Source organism: Saccopteryx bilineata, chromosome 3, assembly GCF_036850765.1.
Source record: "Saccopteryx bilineata isolate mSacBil1 chromosome 3, mSacBil1_pri_phased_curated, whole genome shotgun sequence".
In the NCBI taxonomy this organism is placed as follows: Eukaryota; Metazoa; Chordata; class Mammalia; order Chiroptera; family Emballonuridae; genus Saccopteryx; species Saccopteryx bilineata.
The window spans coordinates 167859214-167878523 of NC_089492.1; the positions used below are offsets into that span (position 1 = coordinate 167859214).

General features: G+C 36.7%; 1 protein-coding gene across 1 annotated transcript in view; it reads left to right on the forward strand.

Moving 5' to 3' along the window:
* The window catches only part of LOC136328920 (sulfotransferase 1C4-like), a 53315-nt gene extending 34641 nt beyond the window's left edge, over nt 1-18674 (forward strand). The window contains exon 8 of the mRNA XM_066264908.1: nt 18363-18674. Coding sequence (XP_066121005.1) covers nt 18363-18475 — 113 coding nt within the window. The 3' untranslated portion in view covers nt 18476-18674. The remainder of the gene's footprint in view (nt 1-18362) is intronic.
* Nucleotides 18675-19310: the final 636 nt, after the last annotated feature.

Below are 19310 nucleotides of genomic sequence, written 5' to 3' on the forward strand. Positions count from 1 at the left end.
GATTTGTGAATTTTGTTGATCTTTTCAAAGAACAAGCTCCTTATTCTATTAATTTTTTGTATAGTTTTTCTGTTCTCTATTTCATTTATTTCTGCTCTGATTTTTATTATCTCCTTTCTTTGGCTGGTTTTGGGTTGTCTTTGTTCTTCTTTTTCTACTTCCTTAAGGTGTGAAGTTAAGTGGTTCACTTGGGCTCTCTCTTGTTTGTTCATATATGCGTGAAGTGATATGAACTTCCCTCTTATCACTGCTTTTGCTGCATCCTATAGATTCTGATATGTCATACTGTCATTTTCATTAGTCTGTATATATCTTTTGATCTCTGCACTTATTTCTTCTTTGACCCATTCATTTTTTAAAAGTATGTTGTTCAGTTTCCACATTTTTGTGGGAATTTTTTCCTCTTTTTTGCAGTTGAATTCTAGTTTCAAGGCTTTATGATCAGAAAATATACTTGGTACAACTTCAATTTTTCTGAATTTGCTGATGTTGTTTTTGTGGCCCAACATATGGTCAATTCTTGAGAATGATTCATGTACACTGGAGAAAAATGTATACTCAGTCACTTTGGGATGAAATGTCCTGTAGATGTCTACCATATCCAGGTGCTCTAGTGTTTTGTTTAAGGCCACTATATCTTTGTTGATTCTCTGTTTGGATGACCGATCTAGAGCCGTCAGCGGTGTATTGAGGTCTCCAAGTATGATTGTATTTTTGACAGTTTTTGTTTTAAGGTCAATAAGTAGCTGTCTTATATATTTTGGTGCTCCTTGGTTTGGTGCATATATATTAAAAATTGTTATGTCTTCTTGATTCAGTGTCCCCTTAGCCATTGTGAAATGGCCATTTTTGTCTCTGAGTACTTTTGCTGTCTTGTAGTCAGCATTATCAGATATGAGTGTTGCTACGCCTGCTTTTTTTTGGATGTTATTTGCTTGGAGTATTGTTTTCCAGCCTTTCACTTTGAATTTGTTTTTATCCTTGTTACTTAGATGAGTTTCCTGTAGGCAGCATACAGTTGGATTTTCTTTTTTAATCCATTCTACTACTCTGTGCCTTTTTATTGGTGAGTTTAATCCATTTACATTTAGTGTAATTATGAACACTTATGAGTTCCCTATTGCTATTTTATAGATTGCTTTCTGTTAGTTTTGTGTCTTGTTTGATCCTTCTCTTTTGTTTTTCTATCTTTTGTTTTTATTTGGTTGTATTCCATACATCTTTCCTCTGTTGCTATCTTTTTTATCTCATGTGCTTCTGTGGTGGTTTTTTCAATGGTGGTTACCTTTAAGTAATGAAAACAGTTTCTACCCTGTTCATTGTAGCGCACTATTTTGTGAGTACTTTTGCACTTCATCGTCTTTTGCTACTTTTAATCTCCATCCTCTCCCCCCTTTCTTTTTGTTGTTGTCACAGTTTAAATTTGGTTTTATTGTGTTCTTCTTGGAGCTTTTACTTGTGGCTTTATTTTTTTTTTGTTCCTTGTATCTGATTGGAGAACCCCCTTTAGTAATTCCTGGAGTAGGGGTTTTCTGATGATAAATTCCCTCATCTTTTCTGTATCTGTGAATGTTTTTATTTGTCCTTCATATTTGAAGGGTAGCTTTGATGGGTATAGTATTCATGGTTGAAAGTTTCTCTCTTTCAGGACTTTAAATATTGGGGTCCACTCTCTTCTAGCTTGTAGAGTTTCTGCTGAGAAATCTGATGATAATCTCATGGGCATTTCTTTATATGTTGTATTCTTCTTTTCCCTGGCTGCCTTGAGAATTTTTTCTTTGCCCTTGGTTTGTGCCAATTTCTTTATGATGTGCCTTGGAGTAGGTTTGTTGGGGTTAAGAAAACTCGGTGTTCTGTTTGCTTTATGAATTTGAAGCTTTAGTTCTTTCCACAGGCTTGGGAAGTTCTCATCTATTTTTTGTTTGAGTATGTTCTCCATTCCATTTTCTCTCTCTTCTCCCTCTGATATACCTATTATTCTTACATTATTCTTTCTGATAGAGTCAGATAATTCTTGTAGGGCTATCTCATTTTTTTTAATTTTTGAGTGTCTTTCTTCTTCTCTCTGTTGTGCCTCAAGTTGCTTGTCTTCTATTTCACTAATCCTCTTCTATCTGGCCTGTTCTATTAGCTAAGCTTGTTACCTCGTTTTTCAGCTCGTGAATTGAGTTTTTCATCTCTGTTTGATTTGTTTTTATAGTTTCAATTTCCTTGGACATATATTCTTTGTATTCATTGAGTTGTTTTCTGAGCTCCCTAAATTGCCTTTCTGTGTTTTCTTGTATACCTTTGAGTATTTTTAGGATTTCTATCTTGAATTCTTTGTCATTTAGCTCCAAGGTTTCCAATATATTAAATTTTTTCTCCATAGATTTTTTCCTCATCTATCTGTGTTACCTCTCTTTCTTTTGTATCCATGATATTCGATTTTCTCTTTCTTAATGGCATCTGAGGGTGGTTTTGTTGACAGTATTAATGAGATTTAATAAAGAATAAAAGTTAAAAAAATAAAAAATTGAAAAAGTTGTTTTTAAATTAATAATGAAATAAAGAAAAATAAAATAATATAAAAAATTTTTAAAAATTAAAAAAAAAGGAAATTATTCCCCCCTTCTTTTTTCCTCTCCTCTCCTCTCCCCTCTTTCTTGAGAAAATCTTGTGGTGAACTGTGAATTAGATTGTATTTAATAGAACAAACAATGCCTGTAATGGAGGGCCTGAATTGGGGAAAAGTAATAAAGGGGCAAAAAAAAATAAAAAAAATAAATAAAAAAAGGGGGGGTGTATGGACCTACAAAAAGCAAATAATGAAAAAATTTGGATCAAGAATAAAATAATTTGCGTTTAGGTGTTGGTTGACTAAGAGTTATGATGAGAGGAATAAGAGGGAAACAGGAAAATGTGGGACAAATTAAAAAATTACTATTGTATTTAGTGGAACAAGAGCTTGATAAAATGGAGAGCCAGGGATGGGAGCACTGCTAGTGAGTTAAAAAGGTGAAGTAAAAACCCCCCAAAATGCCACAAACATAAATTTGAGTCCCAGATAAGATAATTTGTTCATTATTGAAGTTTGAATGAGAGGAGATGTAAAGGAGAAAGGAAGAAACTAATATAGAGGGAGAAAAGAAAGAGAGAGAGAGGGAAAAAAAGAATAAACCACTAAATGAAGAAAAAAGAAAAAAGAGGAGAGAGGGAGAGAGAGTTAAGGGTTTTTGGAGTGCATCCCTCATAGAGAGAAAGGAAGAGGAAAGAAAAGATAATGGGAGATGTAACACTTATGGATAGTGTAGTTCAAGGAGAGGAGAGAGTAAGACTGGTAGAGGGTTAAACGACCAAATTGGAGGAGGAAAAAAAAATCAAGAATGAAGATAAGAGAAACAAATGAACAAATATAATAAAATGGGATAGGTTATAAAGTCTGCGTATTATTCTTGATTTTGAGAGGTTATCTCCTTGTCTTTTCTTTTCTCTCCCTCTTCCTGGTTGGTGACTCTGTATCCCAGGTTCTGCCCCTTTGGGACACTCAGGTAGAGGTTTGCAGTTGATAAGTCCCTATGGCGATGTCATGTATTGTGCTTTAATCACGTTGACAGTCGAGGCTCATTAGCATTTATAGGCTCCGACAGTGAGAGAGTTCGTGTTCCTGGAGCCTCTCTCCTAGTCTTTCCTTCCTCAATTAGTAGCCTGATAATCCAGCTATGGGGTTGCTGCTGCCTCTGCCTGGATAGTAAGAGGCTCAAAGAGTTGGCCACTTTCCACTCTATTCCCAGTCAGCACAGGGCTCTGGGTAAGGCTCAGTCAGTCAGAGATGCTAGCATAATCAGCCGGGGCTTCCGCCCATCAAAGACCTCTGGCTCTGCCACTCTGTCCGGTAACACGGACAGGCACCCACTCCCGGGGCGCTCAGAGGAAACTCTTGTTCACTATCTGCGCGTGCAGACCAGGATGTCAGACCGGAAGTCTCACCCCCTGAGTGAAACACCCCGCCCACACTGAAAAGTTCCAGCGTTGGAATTCGCTCTCGCTCCGTCCCCTTGTGCGGCTTTTTCAAGGCGCTGGGGCAGCCTGAGATTCCACTTTAGGCCCACACAAAGGCCCCTGACTTTTCCTCTCTGTGAGGATAACATGGGCAGGCACTGCTGAGGCACTGGGAGGAATCTCTCGCTCAGTATCTGCACGCGCAGACCAGGATATCAGAGGGCCTCACCCTCTGAGTGAAACCCCCTCTCGCACGGAAAAGTTCCAGTTTTGGAATTAGTTCTCGCTCCCTCCCCATGCGCGGCTCCCCTTGGGCGCTGGGGCGGCCTGGAGATTCCACTTTCGGCCCACACAAAGGCCTCTGACTCTGCCTCTCTGTGGTACAACACAGGCACACACTCCCGGGGCTTTGGAAGGAATCTCTTGCCCACTATCTGCGCGCACCGACCAGGATATCGGGTAAAATGGCTGCCCCGCTTGTCTTTTTTTGTCTGGGTTTGGCGCGAGTGTTAGCTGTATTGCCCCGGTTGTCACAGGAACAGTTTTTCCTCGGCCTGGATCTCTGTGCCACAGTCTGGTTCGGCTGTTTGTGCCGCGGCCTGGATCTATTCACCCTCTTTGCCTGCCTTAGTTTATATATTCTCAGTTTCCAGTGAAAGCCGCCCTGTTTAGGTTAGTGAGGAAGGCAGAGCATTTCTTACTCCCTATTTCCTTCGGGGTTTAGTTATATATTTAGCCAATTTTTCGCTCGATCATACCTTTGGGTGTATTGTGAAACATCTGGAGGCTCCAAGGATAGGTTTTTCTGTTTCTGGTTGAAGATCTTGTTGAGTTTTGGGGGAGATTTATCAGTATCGCTTCCTACCCTGCCATTACTCTGATGTCATCCCTTGAATTAATTTTTGTGCAAGGAGCTAAACTGTAGTCAAATTTCATTCTTTTGCATGTGGCTTTCCAATTTTCCCAGCATCATTTATTGAAGAGGCTTTTTCTCCTTGTGTGTTTTAGCTCCTTTATCAAAGATTATTTGACCATATGTGTGTGTGTGTGTGTGTGTGTGTGTGTGGTTTTATTTCTGGGCTCTCTATTTTGTTCCATTGTTCTGAGTGTCTATTTTTCTGCCAAGACCATGCTGCTTTGATTATTGTGGCTCTGTAGTATAGTTTGAAGTCAGGTATTGTAATGCCTCCAACTTTGTTTTTTTTCCTTAGAATTACTTTGGTTATTCAAGGTTTTTTTATGGTTCCATATTAACCTGATGATTTTTGTTCCAGTTCTTTAAAAAAAATGACATTGGAATTTTGATGATAATTGCATTAAAATTTTATATTGCATTTGGGTAGTATGGCCATTTAAACTATATTCTTTCTATCCAAGAGCAAGGAATATTTTTTCATTTCATTGTGTCTTTTTCAATTTCCTTTAATAATGCTTTGTAGTTTTCAGTATATAGGTCCTTTACATTCTTTGCTGCTATGTTTATTCCTAGGTATTTTAGTTAATTTTTTTGTTGTTGTTGCTTCTCATGAGATAATGCTTTCTGCTTTCTGATAGCTTTTTGTCTTGTTTGGTTCTTGATTTTTGTTTTTCTGTCATTTGTTTTTGTTTGGTGGTATTCCATACTTCTATGTTCTCTTTCTTCTTTTGTTAAGCTATGTGTTTCAGTAGTGGCATTTTCAGGGGTGGTTACCATTGGGTTATTAGAAGAGAAATTATCATAAAAGGAATTTTTTTAGTTCTTCTTTTGAGGTTTCATTGTTGGCATATAAGAAAGCAATAGACTTCTGTATATTAATTTTGTATCCTGTGACCTTACTGTATGGGTTTATTGTTTCTAATAGCTTTTCTGTGGAGTCTTTGGGGTTTTCTATATACAGGATCACATCATCTGCAAAAAGTGAAACCTTTACTTCTTCTTTTCCAATATGAATGCCTTTTATTTCTTTCTCTTGTTTGTTTACTCTGGCTAAAACTTCCAACACTATGTTGAATAGGATTGAAAAGATTGGGCAGCCTTCTCTTGTTCCTGATTTTAGAGGAAAAGTTTTCAGTTTTTTACCATTTAGTATGATGTTAGCTGATGGTTTGTCATAAATGCCCTTTATTATGTTGAGGTATTTTCCTTCTATACTCATTTTGTTGAGTGTTTTAAACATAAAAGGATTTTGCATTTTATTGAATGCCTTTTTTGCATCTATTGATAGGATTATACAATTTTTGTTCTTTGTTTTGTTGATATGGTGTATTAGGTTAATATTTTTACATATGTTGAACCATCCTTGTGTTTCTGGGAGAAATGTCATGATGAATTACTTTTTTGATGTGTTGTTCTATTCAATTTGCTAGTATTTTGTTTAGGATTTTAGCATCTGTATTCATTAGAGATATTGGTCTATAGTTTTCTTTTTTTGTGTTGTCCTTGCCAGGTTTTGGTATGAGGGTTATGTTGGCCTCATAAAATGTGTTTGGAAGTATTGTTTCTTCTTCAATTTTTTAGAAGACTTTGAGAAGGATAGGAACCAATTCTTCTTTGAATTTATGGTAAAATTAACTAGTATATCCATCAGGTCCTGGACTTTTATTTTTGGGGAGGTTTTTGATAGTTATTTCTATTTCCTCCCTGCTTATCAGTCTATTTAGGCTTCCTACTTTCTCATCATTCAGTCTAGGAAGATTGTATTGTTCTAGGAGTTTATCCATTTCTTCTAGATTGTTGAATTTGGTGCCATATAATTTTTCATAGTATTCTGGGATAATCCTTTGTATATCTATGATGTCTGTGGTAATTTTTTCTCTTTCATTTGGATTTTATTTATACGAGTATTTTCTCTTTTTTCCTTAGTAAATCTTGCCAGGGGTTTGTCAGTTCTATTGATCTTTTCAAAGAGTCAGCTCTTTGTTGTATTAATTTTTTGTATAGTATTTCTGTTCTCTATTTCATTTATTTCTACTCTAATTTTTATTATTTCCTTTTTCTGCTGGTTTTGGTTTGCTTTTGTTCTCCTTTTTCTAGTTTCTTAAGATGTGATGTTAGGTTGTTTACTTGGACTCTCTTGCTTTTTTATATGAGCATGTAATGATATGAACTTTTCTCTTATTACTGCTTTTGCTGTATCCCAGAGATTTTTGCACTTTTAGATCAGTTAATAATTGTCTTATAGCTTTTGGTGTTCCTTGGTTTGGTGCATATGTATTAAGGAGTGTTATGTCTTCTTGATACACTGTCCCCTTTATCATTTTGAGATGTCCATCCTTGTCTTTGGTTTCCTTTGTTGTCTTGGAGTCAGCATTATCAGATAGGTATAGCTACTCTTGCTTTTCTTTGGATATTATTTGCTTAAAGAATCGTTTTTCAACCTTTCACTTTGAATCTATTTTTATCCTTGTAGCTTAGATGTGTCTCTTGAAGCCAGCATACTGTTAGGTTTTGCTTCTTGATCCAATCTGCTACTGTGTGCCTCTTCATTGTTGAGTTCAATTCATTTACATTTAGTGTAATTATTGACACTTGAGAATTTCCTATTGCCATTTTATATACTGCTTTCTGATAGCTTTGTGTCTTGTTTGATGCTTGGTTTTTGTTTTTCTGTCATTTGTTTTTGTTTGGTGGTATTCCATACTTCTATGTTCTCTTTCTTCTTTTTTTAAGTTATGTATTTCAGTAGTGGCATTTTCAATGGTTGTTACCATTGGGTTATTAGAAGAAAAATTATCATATTTATTAGAGTCCATTATCTCATGTGTGCTTATGCACTCCATCCTCCTTTGTTACTGTTGATCTTTATCCTCTCTTGTTTCATGTTAACAGATTATCCTTGTTTTTATCGTGGTTTTGTTAAAAAAAAAATTTACTTGTAATTTTGTCTTGTTTTGTTTTTTGTATCCAGTTGGATAACCCCCTTTGGTATTTCCTGTAGTGAGAATTTTTTGGTAATAAATTCCCTCAGCTTATGTATGTCTGTAAATGTTTTCATTTCTCCTTTATATTTGAAAGATAACTTTGATAAATATAATATTCTTGGTTGGTAGTTTCTCTCTTTCAGTACTTTGAGTGTTGGGATCTACTCTCTTCTGGCTTCTGCTGAGAAATCCGGTGATACCCTAATGGGCCTTCCTTTATGTTATATCCTTCTTCTCCCTAGCTGCCTTGAGGATTCTTTCTTTGTCATTGATTTGTGATAATTTCATTACGATGTGCCTTGTAGTAGATCTGTTTAAGTTGAGGTAACTCGTCGTTCTGTTTGCTTCTTGAATTTGAGGCTCTAAATCTTTTCACAGGCTTGGGACATTCTCATAGATTATTTGTTTCAATATGCTCTCCATTCCCTTTCCCCTCTCTTCCTCTTCTAATATAACCATTATTCTTATATTGCTCTTTCTGATGGAGTCAGACAGTTCTTGTAGGGCTCTCTCATTTTTTTTTAATTTGTGAGTCTCTCTCTTCTTCTCTCTGTAGTATCTCTAGTTACCTGTCTTTAATGTCACTGATTCTCTCCTCTATCTGACTTGTTCTATTCGCTAAGCTTGCTACCTCATTTTTCAGTTCATGTATTAAGTTTTTCATTTCTGTTTGGTTCTTTTTTATAGTTTCAATTTCCTTGGTGAAGTACTCTTTTTGTTCATTAAGTTGTTTTTTGAGCTCACTAAATTGCCTTTCAGTGTTTTCTTGTATCTTATTGAGTATTTTTAGAGCTTCAATTTTGAATTCTCTGGCATTAAGCTCCAAGGTTCCATGTAATTGAGATTTTCTGGGGATTTTTCATCATTTATCTGAGCTATGACTCTGTCTTATATATTCATATTTGATTTTTTCCTTGGTGAGGGGTATTTTTAATAACTCCAATAAGAGATAACTATTCCTTTTCCTGGCAAAGGGTGCTGCACTGCAATATTTGCCTCTGTGAGATTCTTGGGTGATTTGTTAAAGCTTAGCTGTCTCCTTTGTAATGACAAAGGCAGAGTCACCATGTTGGTAGGAGGGGCTTATTGCTATGGCTTTGCAACTTTATGATACAGGCACTGGCTGACCATGAGTCCTCCAGTGCCCTTTCCCATGTCCCCACAGAGCAGGGGATCTAGTCTCTGGGTGCCCCTGCCTCTCACAGGAGAGAAAAACCTGGAGACCTAGTGGAGAGGGTCCACCACCACTGCTGTTTTTACAGCAAGGGGAGCAATGAGAAACTGGGAGGCTGGGGTGACAGAGTCCAGTCTCTCCTCCAATATCACTCTAAGCTCTCCAAGCACAGCCCTGCACTGGGCAGGGGTGCATGCCATGAGCTGGTGTCCCTGAGTTTTGGGGCTAATCACAGACGAGGGGCTTTCTGCCCACACATGCTAAACTCCTTCCAGCAAGCTGATGTCTGAGCTTCAGTCACTGGTGCACAAATCCCAGATCTGAGATCCAGTGCATCTGGCACCACAAGACTAAATTGTGCCGGTCAAGTGGGTTGGTCAAGTGCGCCCCAGTGTCCTGTGGGCTGATCTCCACAGCTATTCACCTGCAGATTTGGGGAGCTTGCCACTGTCTTTGTGTGTGCCCCAAGCCTGTAATAGCTCAGCCCTGCAATCACGGGTAGAGCAGATGCTGGGAAACCACCTTGCTTCCCGTTCTTGGTTGTCACCCCTTGCTGTGCTCCTTCCTCTGACTCTCTTCTTGGCTCCTCTGGATCTGAGACAAAGCCTTCACAAATAGTGCCTCCTCCCTCAGGTCTGTGAGGAAGGAGAAAGACTCAGTCCACTGGTATTATTCTTTCTTCTGTCCTTTGGCCCGCCTTCTTGCACGATCATACCTTTGTCTATCCAGTGTGTGTATATTTCAGGTTCATGTGGGTTTTTTTCTCTGCATATAGTTGTAGAATTTGTTGAAATTTTAAGAGGAGAGATGAGGAGTATTTCTCATGCCACAATTTCTCTCTCAAACTCACAGTTCTTATTTCCTTTCTTCTTCTCTTTCTATCTTCATTTGTGATTGTTTGTGTAGGTTTGCTTTGAATTCCATGAGGCTTACAGAAGACATCATATAGATATAAGCATTTATTCTATCCTAATAACAACTTAACTTTGATTGCATATAAAACTCTACCCTTTTCCTCCCTCTGTCACATTTTACATTTTTTATGTCACAGTTTACATCATTTTATATTGTTTCTCTTAACAAATAATTATAGCTATAGCTATTTTTAATACTTTGTTTTTTAATCTTTATCCTGGTGTGAAGATGTAAGACACCACTATTACAGTTTTAGAGTACAGTTGACCCTTAAACAACATGTAGGTTGTTAATGGTGCCAACCTTCTACTCAGTCAAAAAGCCACAAAAAGTCAAAAAAAACTTTTGAATTCCCAAAACTTGAATACTGATAGCCAACTGTTGGCCAGAAGCCTTACCAATAACATACACTGTCAAGTAACATATTTTCTGCATGTATTATACACTGTAGCCTTACAATAAAGTAAGCTATAGAAGAGAAAGGTCATAAAGAAAAAGAAAATACATTTACAGTACTGTCCATATTTATTGAAAAAACAAAAACCTGTGTATCAGTAGATCCATGCAGTCAAGTGCAAATTTAATGGCAGGCACACCAGGTGCGTGCACCCTGGGCCCTGACTTCTGAAGGGCCCTGCAAAACCCCAACTTTACACTTTTTTCTAATGACACCAAGTTTGGTTTCATATATGCAATTTTAACATTAATAATACATATTTATTTATTTAAAAATATGATAAACATGTTTTTTATTTTCCCTTTCTCTTTTCTTTTTTAAGAGGCTCAATGTTTTCTTAAGTGCCCAGGGCCTCACCAGACCTTAATACACCTCTGCATGCAGTTGTCCACATTGTTCAATGGTTAACTGTACTCTGAATTTGACTATCTACTAAGCCTTACCAGTGAGTTTTTACTTTCACAGTGTTTTCATGTTACAAATTAACACATTTTTGTTTCAGATTGAAAATTTTCCTGTAGCAGTTCTTGTATAGCAGATCTAGTGATTAACCCTCTCGGCTTTTGTTTGCCTGGGAAAGTCCATTCTCCTTCATTTTTAAAAAGCAGTTTTTCCAAATAAAGTATTCTTGTAACAGGTTTTTTTTTCCTTCCAAAATTTTGAATATATTATACTGAATATATTTGAATATATACTCTCTCTTGGCCAGAAAAGTCGAAAATCTGTGCTAACAAATCTGTTGATAACCTTATTAGGATTCCTTGTGTGTGAAGTCTCTCTTCTCTTCTTGCCTTCAAATTCATTAATTTTTGTTTTTTGATGATATAAATACAATGTGTCTTAATGAGAACCTCTTTCTGTTGAAACTCTTTAGGGACCTTTGAGCTTCCTGTCTCTGGATGTATATATCTCTTCCCAGTTTAGCTCCAGTTAACTTAAATAGAATGTTAGATGTACTGAGGGTTCATAGACCACAGATACATCAAAGAGCTCATCAGTGTAATGCAGAGGATTAGAGAACCCATGATCTAGATTTCAGCCCCTCCCCAAATGTTTCAGAAGAAAGCTTTCTCTTTATAAGTACTTTACTTGTGCTCATTTCTCATCAATGTCAGGAGGACAATGAGCTAATGTCTATGTAAAAAACTTTAATATTTTTTAACTGACCAAACAGTTTTTATTTTATTTTTTTGATTTTTTTAATTATTAATTTTAATGCAGTGACATTGATGAATCAGGGTTCATACGTTCAGAGAAAACATCTCCAGATTATTTTGACATTTGATTATGTTGCATACCCCTCAGCCAAAGTCAAATCGTCTTCTGTCGCCTTCTATCTGGTTTTCTTTGTGCCCCACCACTCCCCCCACCCCTTCTCTCTCCTTCCTCATCCCTTCGCCCTCCCCCTCCCCTCTCCCCTCACTACCATCACATTCTTGTCCATGTCTCTAGGTCTCATTTTTATGTCCCATCTATGTATGGATTTGTATAGTTCTTAGTTTTTTCTGATTTACTCATTTCACTCTGTATAATGTTATCAAGGTCCATTCATGTTATTGTAAATGATCCGATGTCATCATTTCTTATGACTGCGTAGTATTCCATAGTATATATGTACCAAAGCTTTTTAATCCACTCGTCCACTGATGGACATTTGGAATGTTTCCAGATCTTTGCTATTGTGAACAATGCTGCCATAAACATGGGGGTGCATTTCTCCTTTTGAAACAGTTCTATGGTGTTTTTAAGGTATATTTCTAAAAGTGGGAGAGCTGGGTCAGAAGGCAGTTTGATTTTTATTTTTTTGAGGAATCTCACACAGTTTTACACAGTGGCTTCACCAGTCTGCATTCCCACCAGCAGTGCAGGAGGGTTCCCTTTTCTCCACATCCTCACCAGCACATATTCTGTGTTGTTTTGTTGATGAGCGCCATTCTGACTGGTGTGAGGTGATATCTCTTTGTGGTTTTAATTTGCATTTCTCTAATGAATAGTGATGTTGAGCATTTTTTCATATGCCTATTGGCCATCTGTATGTCCTCTTTGGAGAAGTGCCTATTAATTTCTTGTGCCCATTTTTTGATTGGATAGTTTGTCTTCCTGGTGTTCAGATTTATAAGTTCTTTATAAATTTTGGTTATTAACCCCTTATCAGATGTATTGTCAAATATGTTCTCCCATTGTGTAGTTTGTCTTTTTATTCTGTTCTTATTGTCTTTAGCTGTGTAAAAGCTTTTTAGTATGATATAGTCTCATTTGTTTATCCTGTCTTTTATTTCACTTGCCCGTGGAGATAAATCAGCAAATATATCGCTGCGAGAGATGCTGGAGAGCTTACTGCCTATGTTTTCTTCTAAGATGCTTATGGTTTCACGGCTTACATTTAAGTCTTTTATCCATTATGAGTTTATTTTTGTGAATGGTGTAAGTTGGTGGTCTAGTTTCATTTTTTTGCAGGTAGCTGTTCAATTTTCCCAACACCATTTATTAAAGACGCTGTCCTTACTCCATTGTATGCTTTTACCTCCTTTGTCAAATACCACTTGTCCATAGAGCTGTGGGTTTATTTCTGGGATCTCTGTTCCATCGATCTATATGCCTGTTTTTATGCCAGTACCTAGCTATTTTGAGTACAATGGTCTTGTAGTATAATTTGATATCAGGAAGTATGATACTTCCCACTTTATCCTTTTTTTTTTTTTAAGATTGCTGAGGCTATTCGTGTTCTTTTTTGGTTCCATATAAATTTTTGAAATATCTGATTTATGTCTTTAAAGTATGTCATTGGTATTTTAATTGGTATTGCATTGAATTTATAAATTGCTTTGGGTAATATAGACATTTTAATTATGTTTATTCTTCCTAACCGTGAGCACAGTATATGCTACCACTAGTTTGTATCTTCCTTGATTTCTTTTATCAATGTTTTATAATTTTCTGAGTACAAGTCTTTAGTCTCCTTGGTTAAATTTACTCCTAGGTACTTTATTTTTTTCGTTGTAATAGTGAAGGGGACTGTTTCCTTAATTTCTCTTTCTGACAGTTTATTGTTCATGTATAAAAATGCCTCGGATTTTTTAGTATTAATTTTATATTCTGCCACCTTGCTGAATTTATCAGATCCAGTAGTTTTTTGATTGAGACTTTAGAGTTTTCTATATACAATGTCATATCATCTGCAAATAATGATAGTTTTACTTCTTTTCCAATTTGGATGCCTTTTATTTTTTCTTCTTGTCTGATTGCTGAGGCTAGGACTTTCAGAAATATGTTGAATAAGAGTGGTGAAAGGGGGAACCCCTGCCTTGTTCTTGATCTTAAGAGGATTGCTTTTAATTTTTGCCCATTGAGTATGATGTTGGCTGTAAGTTTGTCATAGATGGCTTTTATCATGTTGAGGTATGTTCCTTGTATTCCCACTTTGCTGAAAGTTTTGATCATAAATGGGTGCTGGATTTTATGAAATGCTTTTTCTGCATCTATTGAAATTATCAAGTGGTTTCTTCCTTTCTTTTGTTTATATGATTAATCACATTGATTGGTTTGCAAATATTGTACCAGCCTTGCCTCCCAAAAATAAATCCAACTTGATCATGGTGGATGATTTTTTCCCATATATTGTTGGATCAAGTTTGCTAATATTTTGTTGAGGATTTTAGCATCTAAATTCATCAGGTATATTGGCCTATAATTATTATTCTTTGTGTTGTCTTTGCCTGGTTTTGGAATCAGAATTATGCTCGCCTCATAAAAGGAGTTTGGAAGTCTTCCTTTCTCTTGAATTTTTTGAAATAGCTTGAGAAGGATAGGAGTTAGTTCCTTTTTAAATATTTGGTAGAATTCACTTGTGAAGCCATCAGGCCCAGGAGTTTTCTTTGTTGGAAGTTTTTTGATACTTGTTTTGATCTCATTTGGTGTAATTGGTATGTTTAGGTTTTCTGATTCTTCTAGATTGATTTTTGGAAGTTTGTATGTTTCAAGGAATTTGTCCATTTCATCTAGGTTCTCTAGTTTTTTGGCATAGAGTTCTTCATATTATTTTCTTACAATCCTTTGTATTTTTGTTGTATCAGTTGTTATTTCTCCACTCTTATTTCCAATTTTATTTATTGGAGTCCTCTCTCTTTTTTCTTGTTGAGTCTGGTTAAAGGTTTATCAATCGATCTTGTTTACCTTTTCAAAGAACCAGCTCCTGGTTTTATTGATCCTCTGTATTGTTTCTTTAGCCTCTATGTCATTTATTTCTGCTCTGATCTTTATTATTTCCTTTCTTGTACTACATTTGGGCTTTACTTGTTGTTCTATTTTTAGTTCTTTTAGAAGCAGGGTTAAGTTTTTTATTTAAGCTTTTTCTAGCTTCTTAAAGTGTTCCTGTAGAGCTATGAACTTCCCTCTCAGTACTACTTTTGCTGTGTCCCATAAATTTTGAGTTGTTGTATGCTCATTATGATTTGTTTCTAGGAAATTTTTTATTTCTTCTTTGATCTCATTTTTAATCCATTCATTATTTAATAGCCTGTTATTTAGTTTCCATGTGTATGAAAATTTTTGAGTTTTTCTGTTGTGGCTGATTTCTAGTTTCATGCCATTGGGATCAGAGAAAGTGCTTGATATGATTTCAATCTTCTTAAATTTGTTGAGACCACTTTGTGCCACAACATGTGGTCTATCCTAGAGAATGTACCATGAGCACTTGAAAAGAATGTATATTTTTCTGCTTTAGGGTGAAAGGTTCTGAAGATATCTATTAAATCGAGTTGATCGAGTTGTCCTTTAAGTCTGCTGCTTCTTTGTTAATTTTCTTTCTTGAGAATCTATCTAGTGATGTTAGTGGGGTATTAAAATCCCCTACTATTATAGTATTGATGTTGATCTCTCCTTTTATATCCATCAAAGTCTGCTCTATATATTTAGGTGCTTCTATATTAGATGTGTAGATATATATAATAGTTATATCTTCCTGTTGGATTGCTCCCTTTATCATTATGTAGTGGCCTTCTTTATCTCTTACTATACCCTTTGTTTTAAAGTTCATTTTGTCTGATATAAGTATTGCTACTCCAGTGTTTTTTTCATTTCCATGAAATGTTTTTTTTCCATCTTTTTACCATCAGTCTATGTGCATCTTTTGTTTTAAGGTGTGTCTCTTGTAAACAGCATATATATGAGTCCTGTTTATTTTTATCTATGCAGCAACCCTATGTCTTTTGATTGGATCATTTAATCAATTTACATTTAAGGTTATTATTGATATGTAGTTGTTTTTTTTTACATTTTACTCTTTAAAGCTGTATTTCTCTTTTGCTATATCCTTTTTCCACTTTGATTTGTTTACAACAGGCCCCTTAACATTTTCTGCAAAATTGGTTTGGTTGTAATGAATTCCTTCAGTTTTTTGTTTTTTTTTTTTTGCTGGGAAGCTTTTTTTTTTCTCCTTCAATTTTAAATGATAGCCTCACTGGATAAAGTAGTCTTGGTTGTAGGTTCTTGTTCTGCATTATTTTGAATATTTCTTGCCATTTTTTTCTGGCCTCAAGTGTTTCTGTTGAGAAGTCTGATGTCATTCGTAAGGGGGCTTCTTAGTAGGTGATAGCCTTCTTTTCTCTCGCAGCTTTTAATATTTTCTCTTTATCACTTAGCTTTGGTATTTTAATTTTCATGTGTCTTGGTGTAGGTTTCTTGGGTTTCCCTTTAATGGAGTTCTCTGTGCTTCTTTAACTTGTGAGAGTTTCTCCTGCATTAATTTAGGGAAGTTTTCAGCTATGATATGATTGAACAAAGTCTCTATCCCTTGTTCTTTCTCTTCTTCTTCAGGAACCCCTATGATGCAGATATTATTTCTCTTCATGTTGTCACAGAACTCTCTAAGAGTTTCCACAGACTTTTTGATTCTCTGTTCTTTTTTTTCTTTGCTTTCATGCCTTCATTCAACTTGTCTTCCAACTCACTGATTTGATCATCAGCTTTTCCATCCTGTTTTAATTCCTTCTATTGTGGTCTTTATTTCTGCTATTGTATTTGTCATATCTGACTGATTCTTTTATAAATATTTCAATATTCTTTTTTATACTTGTTATTTCTTTATTTAGGTGTTTGTAATGACCATCCATTGTTGTTCTAAGATCCCTAAGCTTCCTTACACTCATTATTTTGAACTCTAAATCCAGAAGTTTGGTTATTTTCATATTACTCAGTTCATCTCCTGAAGGTTTCTCTTGTGTTTTCATTTGAATTGCACTTCTCTGTCTTATTATGTCTGTGTGTTTGGGTGTTTTGTTTGTAGAGCTGGTTGAGTCTAGGCTTGGTGTTGTCTGCCTCCAGTTTTCAGTTGTGTTATTTCTAGGTCTTCTTGGGTTGGCATCAGCTGTTAGTTGCAATCCACTTTCAGATTTGGGATGTTTTGAAGTCTTGATTTGTTTGTTTTCTTAACAGGTGATAGTCTTATTTACTGATCTCATCAGGGGGGCTTATTTGAAACTGTATCCAGGAATGCAGTGGGTGTTACCTGAGAATCTGAAGGCCTCTTCTGCCAGTTTTTCTCTCTGGGAGCAGGGTGTTTTCTCAGCTTCAGTAGGGGGAGATGTAGCTCAGATCTCCATGGAGACCTGAGTTACTGCCCTTCCTCCCCACTTCTTGTTTTCAGCTGTGTCCTGTTGTGCTGATTGGAGCTGAAGAGTTGTTTGGAGATCTGTGTCCTGGAAGCACTTTAGTCTTTTGTTTTGTAGAAGAAACAGCCGCTCCCTCAGCTATGTCGGCCTCCAGCACTGGATGATTCAGCTTCTCAGGTCATCCTCTGCATTCTTCTGCCCCTCACTGTCTGTCTCTCTCTCTCCCTCTCCCCTTTCTTTTTGGAAGACAAGCCGGCTCTTTCAACACACCTTGCTCCCTGGTTGCCAAGCAAGTGGCTGTGAGCAGTATTTTCTGCTCTTTCCCTTGGAATGAGAGCCCTTCTGGGTTTCAGTCTCACCCCCCTCTTCTCCTGTAAGCCAGGGAGATTCAGGCGCTCCATACCAAGTTTTTTATGGCTTCTTCTTTGCTCTTGGTTTTTGAGAGCTGTTCTTGTAGACCAGAGTTGGTTTTTCACACTGATTGTTTCTAAATTAGTTGTAATCCAGTTTGGTGGTGTGAGCTGGGAGTCTGTTCATCTGCCTACTCCGCTGCTATCTTTAGGTCTCCTCAAACAGTTTTGTTTTTTTTTACTATTTTTTTTTTTTTTGGTATTTTTCTGAAGTTCGAAACAGGGAGGCAGTCAGACTGACTCCCTCATATGCCCGACCGGGATCTACCTGGCATGCCCACCAGGAAGCGGTGCTCTGACCATGTGGAGTGTTACTCTGTTGCAACCAGAGCCATTCTAGCACCTGAGGCAGAGGCCACAGAGCCATCCCCAGTGCCTGGGCCAACTTTGCTCCAGTGGAGCCTCGGCTGTGGAAGGGGAAGAGAGAGACAGAGAGGAAGGAGGGGGGAGGGGTGGAGAAGCAGATGGGTGCTTCTCCTGTGTGGCCTGGCTGGGAATCAAACCTGGGACTCCTGCACACCAGGCCGATGCTCTACCTCTGAGCCAACCGGCCAGGGCCCTCAAACAGTTTTTAAAGGGTCTTTTTTTTAAATTTATTTACTCATTTTTAGAGAGGAGAGGGAGAGACAGAGAGAGGGGGGAGAGACAGAGAGAGAGAAGGGGGAGGAGGTGGAAGCATCAACTCCCATATGTGCCTTGACCAGGAAGCCCAGGGTTTTGAACTGGCGACCTCAGCATTTCCAGGTCGATCGATGCTTTATCCACTGTGCCACACAGGTCAGGCCCCAAAACAGTTTTTATATAGAATGATGTATCTGTAAGGAACTTTAATATTGAGAGAAAAAGGGTTATCTAAATGTAAAACAGTCAAAGTTTATAAAAATATCATTGAATGTACTGTACATTACTCTTTTTAGGAATGATTGGAGATTGGAAGAATCAGTTTACTGAAGCTCAGAACAAGCAATGTAATGAAAGCTATGAGAAAAATATGGCTGACACCTCTCTCTCATTCTGCATGGAACTCTAAAAACCAGAACATGAAAAATAAGACTTATTCTCTGTGAAGTAGAAGATAAATCTATCTCCAAATACCATTAATGGTTTGTGTTATTTGATATGAGTGTTTTTGAACAATGACTTGGACACTCTTTTTCTTGAATTTATGACTTACATTTTTGAATTAATCCCAATGTGACTTCTTTTACCTAGTATTCATAATCACCATTTTTCTTTTTTTCCTGCACATTTGTAGTGGTTAGGTTAATTTCAGTACACCTACATGCAAGAAATAATATAATATATTTAATAATTTCTATTTCTTCTAAATATCCTCCTTTCATCTTCTGTTATAATTTTTTTAATTGAAAAATGTATTTCAAAAATTCTACACAATACAATCTTACCCAGAAAATATGCCAATTCAATTCATTTGATGACAGAAATATACTTAGTTTCTTACTTATGCTTGGAAATGGAAACAGCAAGAGATGATGAAAACAAGGTTTCTTCCCCCCAAAATGGTGCAGCCTAGTAGAGGACTGCAGCATGGGTACAAGTAAACTGTGTTATTAAACAAACTGTGATATACAATAACATGGACTGAAAGGTGCAGCAGGGTCAGATAGTAAAACAAAACCATGTGGTATGAAGCCACAGAAAAACCGAAGAAAGTAGAAACATGACATCCTGAGTATTTCACAATAGCCCACTCCCTGGCCACAAAGCACATGCATCACACTTAGCACAGTCATAATTCCTATCTCCACATTACACAAAAGTCCAAGATTGTCCTATTTAAAAATTTATAGCTGACCTTTAAACAAATCTGGTTTGAATTGCACAAGTCCACTATGCCCAGTTTT